The sequence below is a fragment of the Myxocyprinus asiaticus genome, chromosome 36 (genome assembly GCF_019703515.2).
Source record: "Myxocyprinus asiaticus isolate MX2 ecotype Aquarium Trade chromosome 36, UBuf_Myxa_2, whole genome shotgun sequence".
Lineage (NCBI taxonomy): Eukaryota > Metazoa > Chordata > Actinopteri > Cypriniformes > Catostomidae > Myxocyprinus > Myxocyprinus asiaticus.
In genome coordinates this window covers 40,484,094-40,502,244 of record NC_059379.1, presented here as the reverse complement: position 1 = coordinate 40,502,244, position 18,151 = coordinate 40,484,094, and the positions used below count along the sequence as shown (strand labels likewise).

General features: G+C 39.4%; 1 protein-coding gene and 1 pseudogene across 2 annotated transcripts in view; both read right to left on the bottom strand.

Moving 5' to 3' along the window:
• Positions 1-11,803, bottom strand: part of LOC127427226 (VPS35 endosomal protein-sorting factor-like) — a 51,205-nt pseudogene extending 39,402 nt beyond the window's left edge.
• Positions 11,804-15,148: 3,345 nt separating this feature from the next.
• LOC127427123 (retinoic acid receptor alpha-A) overlaps positions 15,149-18,151 on the bottom strand; it is a 267,816-nt gene continuing 264,813 nt past the window's right edge. For both annotated transcript variants that reach the window (XM_051674514.1, XM_051674515.1), the window contains 2 exons: positions 17,558-17,716; positions 15,149-15,928 (listed from right to left, as the gene is read on the bottom strand). In XM_051674514.1, coding sequence (XP_051530474.1) covers positions 15,744-15,928; positions 17,558-17,716 — 344 coding nt within the window. In that variant the 3' untranslated portion in view covers positions 15,149-15,743. The remainder of the gene's footprint in view (positions 15,929-17,557; positions 17,717-18,151) is intronic.

Sequence of the window (18,151 nt, the reverse complement as noted above, 5' to 3'; positions counted from 1 at the left end):
AAATTGGGAGAAAAAAAAAAAAGAGAAATCAAAATTCCCTCCAACCTCTCCCACTCACTACCCCTCAGTATCATGAAAAAGAATAGTCCACCTGCCACATTCACCAATAAGCAACATGACATTGTACTATGAAACAGAAAAAATGAATTATCACAAATCACTCTTAAATGTGTGACACCCCATGCCCCTAAATGCGGACATTAGCAGCCCGATTTAACCCTTTCAAGCACCGCAAAACACAACTCTGAATACAAGTGTGCAAAAGGAGCACGCTCTTCAAGCATCTCACTGTACTTATCCAACCGACAAACCTCAAATATCTGAGTCTGCAGAGTCCCCGAGTTTGGACAGAAAATCTTCTGCCTTCCCTGGAGAGTCATGCGACCATTATGGAATATCCTCAAAGAAGCAGGGAAACCTGGCTGAGTGAAGCCATTCCGGACAGCGCGTTACATCTGCCAGGCATTAGCTGTTCAGAGCGGCTCGCATCGCGGAGTAAACTGGGAAAACAAAGGCGGTGGAACATGCTTTTACATCAATGAAAGTTGGTGTAAAGATGTAACAATGTTAAAGAGGATGTGTTATCATAATTTGGAAGCATTCTTTATTAACTGTAAGCCGTTCTACTCGCCGCGAGAGTTTTCCTCGTTTATTCTGGTGAGTGTGTATATCACGCCAAACACGTGTGAACACAGCGCTGCAACAGCTGACTGATCAAATCACAGACACAGAACAACAACACCCAGACTCAGTTATTATTATTCTTGGGGATTTTAACAAAGCAAATCTCACAGGTGAACTGCCCAAATACAAACAGCACATTACATTCCCCACCAGAGACAGGAACATACTGGATCATTGTAACACAACAATAAAGGATGCATATCGCTCTGTCCCTAGAGCAGCTTTGGGACTCTCTGATCACTGTCTGGTTCATCTTCTTCCAACATACAGGCAGAAATTAATATCAACCAAGCCAGTAGTAAGGACTGTAAAGAGATGGACCAATGAAGCAGAATGGGAACTACAAGCCTGCTTCGATTGCACAGATTGGAGTGTTTCTGAGGCTGCAGCCACAGACCTGGACGAGCTCACAGATACTGTTACATCATATATCAGTTTCTGTGAGGATATGTGCATTCCTACTAGGACTTATTTAAAGTTCAACAACGACAAACCGTGGTTTACAGCAGAGCTCAGGCAGCTTCGTCAGGCCAAAGAGGATGCTTATAGAGTTGGAGATAAAGTCTTGTACAATCAGGCCAGGAACACACTGTACAAGGAAATCAGAATGGCTAAAAGAACCCTAACAACCAGCTAACAACCCTGCATCAGTGTGGAGTGGCATGAAACAACTCACAAATTACAGGACTCCTACCCCCAACCCTGTGGTGGACCAACAACTGGCTGATGAATGTGTTCTACTATAGATTTGAAAGGCCCAATCTCACACACCACACCCACTCTGACCTTCACTTCACACAAACACCAACACCTCCTGCAACCCCCCTCCTGCTACTCAACCTGCACTTAAGATCTGTGAAGATGATGTGAGCCGGGTCTTTCGGAAACAAAAGACGAGGAAATCTTCAGGCCCAGATGGCATCTCACCAGCGTGTCTTCGATCCTGTGCTAACCAGCTGGCCCCCATCTTCACACAGATTTTCAATAGATCACTGGAGCAGTGTGAAGTCCCATGCTGCTTCAAACGCTCAATCATTATTCCTGTCCCAAAGAAACCAAAAATCACAGGACTTAATGACTACAGACCTGTCGCCCTGACGTCTGTGGTCATGAAATCATTTGAGAGACTGGTGTTGGCCCACCTGAAGAACATCACTGGACCCTTTCTAGATCCCCTTCAATTTGCTTATTGAGCAAACAGGTCTGTGGATGATGCAGTCAACATGGTATTGCATCATATCCTGCAACATCTAGACAGATCAGGGACATATGCAAGGATCCTTTTTGTGGACTTCAGTTCGGCTTTCAACACCATCATCCCAGCTATTCTCCGGACTAAATTACACCAACTCTCTGTTCCCACATCTATCTGTCAATGGATTACCAGCTTTCTGACGGACAGGCAGCAGCTTGTGAGACAGGGGAAACTCACTTCCAGCACCTGTACAATCAGCACTGGTGCCCCCAGGGATGTGTGCTCTCCCCACTACTCTTCTCCCTCTACACCAATGACTGCATCGCCAAGGAGCCCTCTGTCAAGCTCCTGAAGTTTGCAGATGACACCACTGTCATTGGCCTCATCCATTACAAATTACTTCTCTAAAACTGTATTCAGATTACTTTAGTGATTACTTTGTGGTAATCACATTACTAACTACTTTACTTTTACATTACTTTACTAGAACACTTACACTAAAAAGATTTAGTTTTTCCGCTCAACTGTACACAAGCCATACACTCAGCACCACACGTTTCTCCCTTACAATGACCTGTTAGAGGGCGTCCGCCCTTTGGTTGTTATAGAAACACAATATATGCACATATGTCGTACAAACATCTCATATTTTTGCTTCCTTAGGATGATTCGCTTTTGCTGTATTCCTCGTTTGTAAGTCGCTTTGTATAAAAGTGTCTGCTAAAGGAATATATGTAAATATGAACAAAATTCATGTTTTATGAAATCTTAGAAATGTGTAATGTACTCTAAAGTAATTTACAAAGTCAGTAACCGTAATCTGATAACAAGAATGCAAAATGTAATGCGTAACACTACTTTTATCTTAAAAGTATCTAGACTATAGTAATTAATTATTTTGTAATCAGATCACACTGATACATTAGTATGGCATGAAAACATGTTTACACTGTTTACACCAATATTGACATGACTAAATGACAGGACAGCATAAATTATTTGTAAACAATATGTTGTACCAAAACTATTCACAATGGCTCCATAGCTGCATTTCTGTCATTTTCTTATCAATTGGCCTTTTTAAAATTTTTATTATTATTATTTTTGCAGAATCCAACCCACTGAAAAGCCTCTGGATAAAAGAAATTGTGAATAACTGTTGTACAGTTTTTTGTACCTGATGTGAAGGAATTGCATTGTTTCATTTTAAAATCTTGTTGTGTTTTCCCTGCAGAAAATGTGGATTTGGTGTGAACAGAAATTTCCCTCAATAGAGAGGAGATCTTACTTGTTGCCTAATTTCTTGCATCTCTCCATCATCTCTGACAGCAGGACCTGTACACACAAACATATCCATTACACGTGATATTAAAATCACTTTGAAATCTTCTCACGAGCGATTTCCCCTGTGTACTGTGTATGTACCTCTGGAGCTCTGTATGCCACACACTGCAGGATCCAGTGTATGGCAGTAGAATAGAGAGTCAGATAACCTGGAACCTCCACTCGCTGTAACACCAGCTGATTCTGAACACTGTCACCATGAATCTGACAGAATGATGCCAGTAGGTCGAAGAAATTCTTATTCAGACTGTCCTTCAGGTGAGGAGCCACCTCCATCCCCACCTGACAGAGAGACAGAGAACATGTATAACTATATGTTTGTGTTGTTCTGAGTGGTTGATTACTGGCTCAAAATATTCTGGTCTCAAGGTACAGTATAGCTCGGGTCCCTCATTCAATGCAAATCTTTTTCTCTTTTTTTTATGTGCCTGTTTTATTGTCTGCCAGGTCAAAAATGCAAATCTGATCAGTCAAAAAAGTAACACTTCTCCTCAACAAGACGCGTGATTTGAGGTATCATTTATGTCTGTAGCACAAACAGTGCAGGATGAGTAAGGAATTGAAGTTTAATACTTTGTGTCATGGGTTTTTTCAGATCACTAACCCTAAGTATGAGCAATAGTAATAGTGATACTTGCTTTAACAAATACCATTAATTATAGGACAAATGTTGTCTGGGGTTGTAGCTAAAATAAATAACATGATCATAGAGCATTATTATTATTTTTTCCACCCTGCATAAGTATGCTCGTGCGTACACAGCCACCAGCGAATCTCCTATTCCTCTGATCATTGCTGTCAGTCTCTGCAGCGTCTCCTGAATCCCACTGACAGAGACAGACAATCAGTAACATATGAACTCATTAACAGTTTCACACGTAACTACGTGCATGTACTGCAGTGAAGCACTGCGCTCAGATACTCACGACTTTGTCAAGAAGCGGCTGCATTTCAGAAGAGCAGCTTCGACATATCTGTGTTAAAGTCAAGGGCTTAATTTAGCACGCTGAGATTACAGTCCATATGATTAATCGTTAAAGGTGATGTGGGATGAAATTATGTCTCCTGTCCCGGCATAAAAGAATGTTTTGGGTTTCTCACAAGTTAAGCAAACTAGCCAAACCCTGACCACTTGGAGCGGCCTGACATTACAAGTTCGAGCAATGGCGTGAGATTAGGGCAGGAATATCAGTTTTGCTGACCAGTGGGAGGAGTGTTTGAAAACTATTACTATTTTTGACATTCCATTTGGTGATGCAGAACTTCCACACTTCACATTCAAGCTGCTTCTTCTCATCTGTGAGGTTTTTAGCTTGTAATGATCAATGTATGCATCACTGAACTGAAATCAGGGCATGGAAAAGCGATGAAAAGCATTCAGAGTGGATACAGTCGGGGGACGAGCTCTCTGATGGAGGCGATTTCAAAGAACCAGTTCAGACACATTTCTTTAGCTGTGTCGTTCAATTCATCAGCACAGAACGACTCTGAGAATAACATTCAGGAGAAAAGTAATTACAAATATCATAGAGATGGTAACAGATATAACTTATTTTCTAAGTTGGGTTGTGATGATGCACATTATTTTACCTGGTAGAGGATGCAGGTCAGCACACATGGACCAGATCCTGTCATACACCAGGCCACCTACAAACACACACACACACACACACCCACACCCCCCCCCCCCAGCACCATATGCTCACACATTTCCAAATAAAAGTTTAGAACATTCATTTCGAAATGTCCGGTGTAGACAAGGTGTTATAACACCCTGCAATGATTCTTATTAGATTCTCATTTCTGTAATACAGTTATAAAAATCATCCTGTCCAGACACAGTTATGAAAAAAAAGAAAAAAAGAAATTGTTTTTTTCATGAAAACAATGACTTTGTTGTTAGGTGGGTGCTTATGTATCATGACAATAATGTCACAATGCAAAAAGTCTTAATTGTCCTTAAATTAGCTTAATTTTCTTATTTAATTGGAAAATTTCAAAGAATTTTCTTTTGATTAGGGGACATGTGCTATTATAATATTTAATAAAACTGATCAAATATACCACAGTTTACTTTAAAATATCACTTCCCTTTGTCTTGTATTTCTTATTTATCAAGACATGAAACTATTACCGCACAGGGGTCAAAAACAGTGAGATTTTTTTTAATTATGAAAAAAATAGGGATGTACCGATAGGAAACATTTTATCACAAATAACAAATAACAGGGGGCCTGGGTAGCTCAGTGGTAAAATACGCTGGCTACCACCCCTGGAGTTCGATAGTTCGCTAGTTTGAATCCAGGGCGTGCTGAGTGACTCCAGCCAGGTCTCCTAAGCAACCAAATTGGCCCGGTTGCTAGGGAGGGTAGAGTCACATGGGGTAACCTCCTCGTGGTCGCTATAATGTGGTTTGTTCTCAGTGGGGCGCATGGTGAATTGAGCGCGGATGCCGCAGTGGATGGCGTGAAGCCTCCACACGCGCTATGTATCCGTGGCAACGCGCTCAACAAGCCACGTGATAAGATGCGCGGGTTGACTGTCTCAGACGCGGAGGCAACTGGGATTCGTCCTCCGCCACCCGGATTGAGGCGAATCACTATGCGACCACCAGGACTTAGAGCGCATTGGGAATTGGGCATTCCAAATTGGGAGAAAAAGGGGAAAAATCCCCCCCAAAAAAAAAACTATTGGCGATACTGGTGCTGATACCGATATTTTGCCACTTACCTTATTTTGTCATCAGGTCACTGTTTTGCTCAGGAATTCGGTTTTAAAATCATACAAAGAGGTACAAAATCTTTTGTTCTAACATTAAGTAATTTCCATTGAACATGGATTGAATCTTTTAACACATGACAGGCCAAAATTTTAAAGAGAGCCAAAATGAGAGATAAATACGTATTGAAAAATCCTCAAAACTCACATTTTACATGTTTGTACTATATATAATAGAACATCATAAATTCATATTATGCAAACATATTATGTTGGGTAATTTCACCACATCAATTAAAATAAAAAGTTACCAAAGGAACAAAACGCCCTTTTAAGTTCTATAGTGGTGTAATGGATAATGGAAAATGCCGTCCAGACCGCTAGAGGGTGCCGCTTGCTTACACAATGCTGACTGAAGAGCTGATTCCAGTATATTTTTAAATGCAGCCTTTCAAGCTTTTGTAATTGCACAAGACCTTATTGCGATTTCAAACTAAACTCAATCAATCATGCAGCCTTAATGGATACCATACCAGTGTCTCAGTAGTCAAAGTTTGCTGTTTTCAGTGCGTTTGGATGGTTTTAATTCAACATGTAGAGGTAAGTGCTGCTTTCACACATGTCACATAATTATGTTTTTTCCTCATTAAAGTGAGAACGAGAAAGAATAAAAATGAAATATTACATGTTCTCAGGAGTGTCAACCCTTCTATATTCTGTTGCTATCATTATTTCTGGATTGTGCATTTGAATTCAAAGAGTTTTTTCAAAGCGTGCTGATAATTAATTATAAATGAACCACATCAGCATTTTCATGCTTAAACCGATTTGCCAATAAATATCGGCGGCCGATACATTGGTGCATCCCTAGAACAAACATGAGCAGCTCTTACCGTGTGTCCAGGATGTCTGTGATGAGGACAAACTTGCTGGGGTACAACTGAATTACTGATGTATCAGACAGCAGCTTAGAGCACTGAGACACAAAAAATTATGTGATTTACTTTATGAACGAATATACATACTATATAATATATACTGTAGTCAACATGAAGCAGCATTCTCAAACCACTTTCATACTTCATTAATGTAACATACGTTTCACTGAAACGGGATATTCAAAGACAAAATGTCACAAGTGGTTGAAAAAAGTAAAGAGGCGGAGCAAATAATTATGTAAAGAAAATATGTTTTCTTTGGAACAACGTGCACAACACGACCAGGAACATGTAAAATAAAATAAACATGGTTCATTTTCTTTTCACGTTGGTTTCTCAGACCTGGATGACTATCTTCAGTGCTTTGACCTTCTGATCTGAACTCCAGGCCTCTTTCAGAGACTGATTGAGTTCCTCTATACGGTTCATATAGTCTTGCTGGGACAGATTCAACAGCTGCCTCTGAGAGCCCTGCACACACAATACACAACACATTCACACATACACATACTGTAACCATTAACATAACATTACAGCACAAGACACGTGGTGATGAGACGCATGAGACAGTTCCTCCAGTCGAGTGCGCACCTTCTCTGACACCGCCGAACTGGAACTGGACGCTTTAGCCTCACACAAAACAAACTCACCAGCGTCAATATGCACAACCAAATAAGCCATTGGTAGGTGTTACATTGTGCCATTTTAAAAACATTGCTCTGTTTGTTTGTAAACCAGCCTGTCACAGCAACACTGACTCAACCAATGGCGTGAGTGTGGGGTGGAACTCTGTAAATAATCATTATTTCAGAAATGACACACCTCAGCTTTAATGACTTTTAAAGTTTCTCCAGACTGCCGCTGAATTAGCACATACAGTAGGTGGTACTCATTAGCTATCTGTTACTTTTCTCAGTGGTGGTCAGGATGGACCAATCACATTTGTTTGTGATTAATGGATTATGATTTAATAGAGATCGCTGGGATGGATTTCCATTTGTGAGTCAGGTATCACTCTTTAACAGTTAAACATTTTATTTATGAAAATAAAATACATTTTTTTAAAAGTATAAAACATCCAGAGATTTGAATGTGGCTTCATGGAGTTTTTGACATGTGGGCTGTCAAGCACAACAGGAAACTGTTAGTAACATGTGCTGCTCAAAGCCCGCAGAAACAACAGATTATGACTTTAACAACAAAAACTAATAAAATTGACAAGTATGGACGAAATGGTGAACTCACTGTTTTCTGAGCCTATGAAGAAATTCTGTAAGAGAGACAAACGCTTCATTAATGTCTTTCACGGAACACAGACAGGAGAACTGAGAGTTGTAAAGTGTAGTGCAGACTATAGACAGCTTCTCTGTGGTGGTGAATCTAGCCAGAATCTCTCCACGCTTACAGGACCACGGCTCAAAGTCTGAGCCCACCTCCTCCTCCTCTTTCTCCCAATGCTTCCTCCCCAACTCCTGCAACAAAACAAAAGTGGAAGCGACCATATTCAAAAAACGTTCTTTTTAACTAACAAGTGAATGGTGGTTAGAACTCTGAAGCTCCAAAAAGCACATAATGGCAGTATAAAAGTGGTCCATACAACTCCAGTGGATAAATCCATATCTTCAGTATGATATGATAGGTGTGGGTGAAAAACAGATCAATATTTTTGTCCTTTGTACTGTAAATCTCCACTTTCACTTTCACATTCTTCTTTTGTTTTTGCCGATTCGCATTCTTCATGCATATCACCACCTACTGGGCAGGGAGAAGAATTTATAGTAAAAAAAAAAAATATGGATATGTTTCTCACTCACACCTATCATTATCACTTCTGAAGGTATGGATTAAAACACTGGAGTCAAGTGGATTACTTTTATGCTGCCTTTATGCGCTTTTAGGAGCTTCAAAGTTCTGGCAACCATTTACCTGCATTGAATGGACCTACAGAGCTGAAATATTCTTCTGAAAATCATAATTTGTGTTCAGCAGCGCAGTGTGCTGCTGAACAGTAGTGCAGGAAACACCGTCTCTATCGGCTGAAGAATGCACATTTGAGAACTGTTAACCGAACCGAAAATCATGCTCATCATTCGGTTCCAGTATTTTCTTAAAAATGGAACTGGTTCTGAATAAGAACTGATACTACAGTGCTGTCCCATTACTTCTGTGATTGGGCAGACTGGTGCACATTATGATTTTGATCATGTTCTACTGGTGTGTGTGCGTGAGGTTTGTGAGTTTGACCGCAGCAGAGATGCTGTGAGGAAGAGTCGGACTCTCAGACACCACAGCAAAGAGCGATAGCGGATCAGTGCCGTCCAGCAGAGAGCTGAGAGGATCCAGAGCCATAGAACTGGAGGAAGATGAGGAAGATGACGTGCTGCCCTTCCTCCCACCACGACAAGATTTACTGTCTGTCACCTGAGAACAAGGAGCCACAAAATACTGTGCTGATAGAGCCATCTTTCCACAGATTTTTGCAAAAATTAAAAAGAAATGTAATATACATGCAAACACAATACAAAAGCAAACCCTGAGCATGTTCATCATTATGATATTTACTGTAATTCAATTATAATTTTCAACAAAGTTTATGTGAAAATATATCAGCAAGTTATGGACAAAGACCCATTTTTTGACTAATGTAGTAATTATAAGTCATTTGCAGTCGTATGGTGGAAATGAATTAATAAAAGAAGCTCAAGAGTGTAATTTTACTTCAGAGCTAAACAACAGAAAATCGAAGCGCAGCAGGAAAAATGCCATCACATATACTGTATACAAGATAAAAAGAGTAGTTTTATATAACCATTTCAGATTTGCATCAACTTTCTTGCACACACATTTTGATATAAGAAATATAGAAACTGTGTTTTCTGTGCGAGTGACATGGTTGCATTAATCTGCCTCTGTCCAGTCTCTTTTTATGTGCCGAACAAACCGCTGAACCGAACTCCTGAAGCCTGTCATTTTATTTTCTTCCCTTAAAGGAATATTCTGGGTTTAATACAAGTGAAGCTTAATTGACAGCATTTGTGGCATAATGTTGATCACCACAAAAAATTTCGTCCCTCCTTTTCTTTAAAAAAAGCAAGAATGGAGGTTACCGTGAGACACATACAAGAAGTCAATGGGGTCAATTTTTGGAGGGTTTAAAGGCAAGACATTTGAAGCTTATTATTTTATAAAAGCACTTACATTAATTCTTCTGTTAAAACTTGTGTATCATTTGATCTGTAAAGTTATTTAAATTTTCATTTTAACAGTCGTTCTAGGGATTTAGGGTTTGTTGACATTACATCATCATGGTAATGAAGTTGTAAAATTGGCTATAACTCTCCACAGATGTGGTTAATACGTGATTTTCTCAAAGTAAAATCATGTTAACACACATATTGTTTATGTCTTGTGTCTATACTTTTGAAACAGTGAGTATTTTAATGTTTACAGATTGACCGCATTGACTTCCATTGTAAGTGTCTCACTGGAACACACATTTGTGATTTTTTAAAGAAAATGAGGAACGAGTCGAAATTTGTTTTTGTGGTAATCAATATTATGCCACAGATGCTGTCGATTGAGCTTAAAGGGATAGTTCACCCAAAAATTGATACCCAGATGTGTATGATTTTCTTTCTTCTGCAGAACACAAATGAAGATTTTTAGAAGAATATCTCAGCTCTGTAGGTCCATACAATGCAAGTGAATGGGTGCCAAAAGTTTGACGTTCCAAAAAGTACATAAAGGCAGCATAAAAGTAATCCATAAGACTCCAGTGGTTTAATCCATGTCTTCAGATGCAATATAATAGGTGTGAGTGAGAAACAGATCAATATTTAAGTCAATTTTTATCATAAATTATCCTCCCTGCCCAGTAGGGGGCGTATGCATGAAGAATGTGAATCACCAAAAACAAAAGAAGAAGAATGTGAGGGAGGGAGGATAATTAATAGTAAAAAAAAAAAAGAAAAAAAAAAGACTTAAATATTGATCTGTTTCTCACACACACCTATCATGTAACTTCTGAAGATGTTGATTTAAACACTGGAGTCTTATGGATTACTTTTATGTTGCCTTTATGTGCTTTTGGAGCTTCGAAGTTCTAGCACCCATTCACTTGCAATGTATGGACCTACAGAGCTGAAATATTCTTCTAAAAATCTTCATTTGTGTTCTGCAGAAGAAAGAAAGTCATACACATGTGGGATGACATGAGGGTGAGTAAATGATGAGAGAATTTTCATTTTTGGCTGAACTATCCCTTTAACTTGCATTGAACCCGGGATACACCTTTAAAAAAGAAGTGAATATTTATTAACAATCAAGACATTAAATCTGACCTGGATGTTCACAATGAAGTTACAGTGAAATGAATCAGATATGTATCCACATATGTAAGTGGCCCTGATCGGATAAGTGAAAAACAATGTAACCTGTAAAAGTGTGTTCAGGAGGACTCTGGATGTACCGTGATGGCTTTGAGTGGATGATAATCACTGAACTCCACTGCAGAAGACTCCAGAACACACACCTGACGCTCACACTCATATTTACAACTGCGAGAATGCCTGTGTGCAAGACAAACACATAATAACACACAGAGGAAAAACTTTTATCAAAAAGTATTATTGTAATACCAAGGTTTTCTGAATTTCTTCATATGTACCATAATAATACTACATTTTTGTACATTTGCATGGTGATGATGATGTGAATAGTGTGTTATTTGTATAATACCATTGATCAGTGGTTATCAAAGTAGCAGATCTGACACATCACTGTTTATTACTGTATTTATATTTATAAAACTGCAGCACTCTCTGACGCAATGCTGATCCGATTGTGAACATGTCTACATTATTTTCCTTTAGTGTTTCATACTGTCAGAAATTGTAAATATAAATGTAAATATTTCTTACCACATGCTCAATGAGTGTCATGCGGAAATGCTCTTGATAAGAGTCTCACTGTCATAATAAAAGTCTCCCTTTTCTTCATTCACACTGGGCTCTGATGCCGGGATATTGCCGGGGTCAATGCCGGGATGCCTTCTGTGTGAACGCATTCACATTCAGTGGTGTGACAGTAACTATGTTTCCATCCTAGGATTTATTGCAAAAAAGAGTTTTAATGCATCAAAATAAAGCTGATGGAAACGCAAATTCTTCACAAGTATGGACATAATATTTTACAGCATAATCCTATGTCGACACATCAGTTGTCGTGAAAAACTAGTTTGGAAACAGTTTTTGTTGAGAAAAATGGCATTAACGCAAAAATGTAGCATCACATGACATCATTTTCATCACATTTGTCCGTACAACAAACAGCATAACGGAGGAACACTCAAATTTTCCTCAATTTCTTTAAAAGACACATTACCTTTATTCTTGATGGAAGTTTTTCCAGACATTTTATGGACTGCATGTTCCCAGGGCAGTAAAGATTATGTTGCCTTTTACCAAAACGGCAGGTAAAAATAACCCATTTTTTATGAATCCCGTGCCAATCCCGATTGACATGATGGTAAAAAAAAAAAAAGAGAAAGAAAAAAGAAGAAGAAAAAAAAGATAAAAAAGCAGTGAATCTGCCCTGTCCAGCCTGTAAGCCTTATTTTAAGGTTTTTTAAGTTCTCCGAGTGTCTGAAGTGGATGTCGGCCAATGAGAAGACGCACTTCTTGTTTATTGTATTGCGATAACAGACACGAGCTTTCAGAACAGAAAAACAAAAAAAGAAATACAATTCAATGCCAAGGGGATTAAACAAAAGTGCCAGAATAATTAATATACAGATAAAAACAGACATAAAAGAAAAGGGATATTGATGGAGTAATTAACTTAAATGAAGAAAAATAAATCATAACAAGAGTAAAGTTATAAATAACAGAGCCATATGAGGTCATATCGGACAACGCTGGCTGTTATGTATAGAATAATGTCGTGTTTCTCAAGCATTTCATGCTATCAAGTGTTTATTTACACGTATGCTAAAAGAAAAAGGAAAGTTAAAAACAAGTGATTTGATCAAAGTGGAGAGGAGTGTTGAGGTTTTTATGTGTTGTTCGGACACCGCGGCCCCGCATTTCACAACATACTTTCTGCAGGGACAAATAAAATTATATAATATGAACGGACTGTCCATATTTTAATTCAGGAGTGTAATATAGAACTACAGACTCACTAATACCACCAGTTCTGTTGTATTTTTCCAAGTATTCCAATCAATTTCTTCTAATAATCCCAGATACAGATGAGCTACTTCTCCATTTCGACGCCATCTTCTGATATTTCCTACTATTGCAATTATGTGAAATTAAACAGTAAGCTGGTCAATTTCAAAAAATTGTCTCAACACTCTCTATATTGTATACAAATGTGGGGACAAAATCCTGCCCAGTCCTCTAAGGGGCTCCGTATTTATGAACACTACACGTGGACCTAAGAGAAAACATTTAATAATGAAAATGTATTTAAAGATGCCATGAAATCAAAACTGAACTTTTGTGGCTATTAGTCCATGTTAGCTCCTACATTTTTGGCAGACATTCACATTAAAAATATACAGTCTCTGCTAAGAAATATTGAGTATAATAACAACAGGGGCCTCATGATTTATAAAACCGTACGTACACCAGAACCTGCACATAGTTCTCTTAAAATCCCAGCTAGCAGAAGATTGTGCGTACATGCACGTGATTCATTCCCCGCCCCGTCTCCTCCCCAAAATAACCATATATGGAGTGTACAGCACCTGTTTTTACTATGCATATCCTCATCTGCATACAATTACCATATGCATTTCACCATTCAGACACTTAACGATTTAACGGTACGAGAAACTGTATTGTAGGAGATAATATAGACTGTAAATGTCACATGTGCCCAAAGGTTAGATGCTGCACCATGAAGAAACATTATTAAGATATGAACATTTCAGAGAATATATCTTGAATATCCCTTGGTAAAATGTTTTTATCTTTGCAGACATAAATCTATCCTAAGCAATTTTGCTTCTCAGAAAACCATTTAAATCGTTTTAAGTGTGTTTTTATTGAGAAGTTAAATATTTATTACTGGAAACAAAATGAAAATTATTACAATTCTTTGTGCAGCATTGTCTGATATCATCAGATTACTAAGACTTTATATTTGACTGGTATTTTATATTTAAAAAACAGCTGAATGGCAAATGTACTTTTCATAATGTTTTTATTACACTAGAATGGGGGTTTCATTGCTGTGAGGGTCGGGATGAAGTGGAGCAGGCAGCACATTTGATGCGCATTTGATGTGCATTGCTGTACCTGTTTGCAGCTGTAAAATACTATTTTTGATGAGATATGTCTCTCCAATGGTCCATTCAACTACTGAATGTGGCCAGCAGTGCCTGTCTTATATGGTCTCTTTTACCAAGCCATTTCACGTCAGTCATCGCATTACAGATAATCTTTATCCAAATGCTATACTTATCTCAGTACATGATTGTTATAGAACAGAAAATATCTCAAACTAAGAAATCTTTGCTGTAATTTTAAGTTACTGTACTGTATGTTCCTTCTCTATGATGACACGGGAAAGTTCTCCAAACGCAGTGCATCCAAAACCAATATTTCCTTTTTTACAGTTTATATCTGAATGCATTTTCAATTAGTTACATCAAAATAATATTATTGATAACAATTACTTCTGATTCAAGTGCTTAATTACATACTTTTTTATTCTAAATGGGGTGAATTAAACGACAATCAGAGTTTATAATCAGTCTGTTCAGTTCATTATTTGTCCAGCTATAGTCGCCAGTAAAAGAGTGTGTACACACAGTCAAGAGTGTCCGGATGGTGTGCACATATTTACAGCAAGTTTATTTTTTATAAATCCCGATATGTGCGTGGAAAATTGCGTGAGCACATTTCAATGCCAATTTTATGCATATGCAATGTTTATACATCAGGCCCCTGGTCTTTTTACTCAGGTGTTTTTGTCCAATAAAATGCTCTCTAAAACGAGAACGTCCCTCCACCCTATACCAGTGGCATGGTTCATTCTGTGATGTGAACTCAAGGCTGTTGAAAGATGCAGGAGCCTATCGATGTGTTTGAAACTTTCTTTTTCAATAGCAAATATGTTAAAACAGGAAAGAAAACTGCACAAGCCAAGCCATTTCATGAGGTCTTAAAGAAACATTTGTCAAATATCAAGCAAAACACATGGAGTCTTTGAGATTTTTGCTTGTAACTTGAAACACAAAGAGCAAGACAGACACAAACACTTGTTTTTTCTGCAACTGTTTTTATATCTTCTGTGCACAATTTTGTGAGTGTAAATGAATATTCTTTTCAATATTGCATGAAAATCATCATCATCATCATCATGTCTCGTTTCGTTTCACAGGCAGAAAGAAAGAGTGATGAAATACGAATGCACCTTTACATCAAGTCCATGATTCACTCTGTTCTCAGACAAATCACAATCATTCATGTTTCTCTCTCTATATTTATATATTTTTTTATTTTGTAGGAAATCAGAAGTCCAGGCCACAAGAATCAAAAATAAAAGTCAAATCCTTTAATTCCTTGTATAAGTTTGTGCAGAAATTCTTGCACTTTTTGTTTTAATGCGATCTTCACTCGTCCAGCGGTCTTCATCCAAAGGGTGAACCGACTTTGTAATGGAGTGGTGAAAACGAGGACAATCACAGTCTGATCTCTCGAACAAGAATCTGAAGGGAAGAAAATGTCAAAATCCCAGACTGACCCCCCGTTAGTCTCTGAGGAGCACAGGCAGAGGAGTGGGTACGGGTGTGTGTGTGTGTGTGTGTGTGTCCGGGAGGGCACACAGTAGTCGGTGAGTGGTGACGATGGTTGTCATGGCGACTGCGTGGGCGGGCTGCTCTGGGCGGAGCTCGGGGAAAGGGAGGGGCTACAGCTGGCCCGTGAGCTGACCCCGCCCGCCGAACTCTCCAAACCTTCCGAGTTCTCCAGCATCTCCTGGATGAGAGGAGGCATGGAGCCGGGAATCTCCATCTTCAGGGTGATCACACGCTCCGCTCCTGACACACAGAGAGAGACATGCGTTTTAGGTTTTCATTTCAACAAATAAACTACACACGTTCTTATTTTGACAAAAATATGGGAACTGCATGATTCCATGATATTTGGCCGTGTTAATGGTTCTCGAACGTGCATTCCTCTGCCGATGCAAAGAAAACATTGTACTAAAATAAAATATCCTGCACCGCTATTCAGCATCACCGCAACACCGCTACTGAATCTACAGCACAGAACTCCACTCTGATTCGTGAACAAATGACTCTGAGTCATTTCTTTATAGTGAATAAAAAAACACTTCAGTCGTAGTTACTGAATTAATCACTTACTGAAACGTAACTATGGTGAGACATAAATCAGTGTAATTAGTGACCATTTGTTAAAGACTATCGCAAGCCCTTTTGAAATTTAATCAGGTGCAGAATATGAATTACTGATATCTAAGATTCATTTTGCACTAGTTCATATGCTACTTCAAATATCAGGAATTAGTTTTACACTAATAATAACATTAATCCTTGATAACCCCCATTACATTGGTGCCGAAAACCGGGAGGGAGGAGGGATGCGCTGTCGTGGAGTCCTCGGCACTGCCGTCCGCCCAAAGGAGCAGACATGGAGGAACGTCCGTGAGGGGAGGAGGGGCTCGCTGCCAGGGGCAGAGGGGCTCACTACCAGCCACCAGAACATGGAAGGGCATTCCATCCGCCAGGGGTCGGAGGACTCGCTGCTGTCCGCCCGGGGAGGAGCAGCTGTCGTCCGACAGAAGGTGGAGGAGTGGTCAAGGACCAGGCGACAGCGTGTCTGGGAACCGGTATGCAATTTTTTTTTCTCTCTCTCCTCTCTCTCACTGTTGCCCTGCCTCGCTCTTTCCCTCTCCCCTTTTCCCTCCCCTCGTCTCCCTCCCAAGTCATGAGGAAGGCGGGGAAAGCCTGCCGGCAGGCGTGACTATGCACGCCCGGCCCCCAATCGGGCTAATCAGCTGAGGAGAGGGATAAAGGCAGCCAGATGTGGCAGTTCGGGAGAAAGAGCCACACGCAGCCGCCGTGTGTGTGTTTATGTTTTTGCCTTTGTTTTAATTTTACATAAAATATTACTTTGACAGTTTGTCCGGTTCCTGCCTCCTCCTTTCCCATTTTAACCCTGGAACACTCCTGTTCAGTTACTGATATCTATAATTCATTTGTTACAAGTTAAAATTCCAAATACACATATTAGCAATGTATTTACACAGTGACTAGTACAAATATCCATTCCTGATATCAATAGTTCAAATTAATGCTAGTAACAATGCTCATATTTGATTTGTGTAAATAGATTTACACACTCTGAAGCCCGTGCAAAACAAACGAACGTAAAGTGTATCAAATTTCAATGGTCACTTGTCACAACTGCTGTTAAATGTCGAGTGCGGCCCTCCACGAGTATGCACAATGGAAGGGAGCCATTAACCGCAATGCAGTCAACACAATGAGCCCCCTGACCCGTGACTCAGACTGAAAACACACGCCGTGGCCGACATTTGCTCCCCTGTCCATCGGTGCTTAAGGTACAGAGCCGCAGAGAAAGACGGTGGACCTCAGGGCTGCAGCAGCCGCCAGATCAAACGCTTCTCTGAAAGTGAGACTCACCCTTGGCACTGATGCTCCGCAGGTCTGTGATCTTCATGAGCATCTTGGGAAACATGTGAAGTTTGTGAGGTCTCCTCTTCCTCACATAGATCTTCAGAGCTTCCAGCAGTGGCTCCTGCAGTATGTCCACTTTATCAGCCTGCTCCAGATCCTGACGATCTGCACACAAACATCAGCACTTACATGAAATGAGCACAACTCATTTACACTGGAGAAATGTTGCAGATGAATGCTTTTGATTAGGCCTGGGCCTCTTGATCTTATTTGACGATATTCAATGTAACTGTCAAAAATTATGTTCTTGTTTTTTCAATCTGTATACTTATTTATTAGATAGTAGTACTTATTCAATAGATATTAGTACTTAATCATGAGATACTAGTACTTATTAAATAGATACTAGTACTTATTCATTAGATATTAGTACTTATTCAAAAGACACAATAACTTATTCAATAGATACTAGTACTTATTCAATAGATATTAGTACTTATTCACTAGATACTAGTACTTATTCAGGGGCAGTGGTGGCTCAGCAGTTAAGGCTCTGGGTTACTGATCAGAAGATTGGGGGTTCAAGCCCCAGCACTGCCA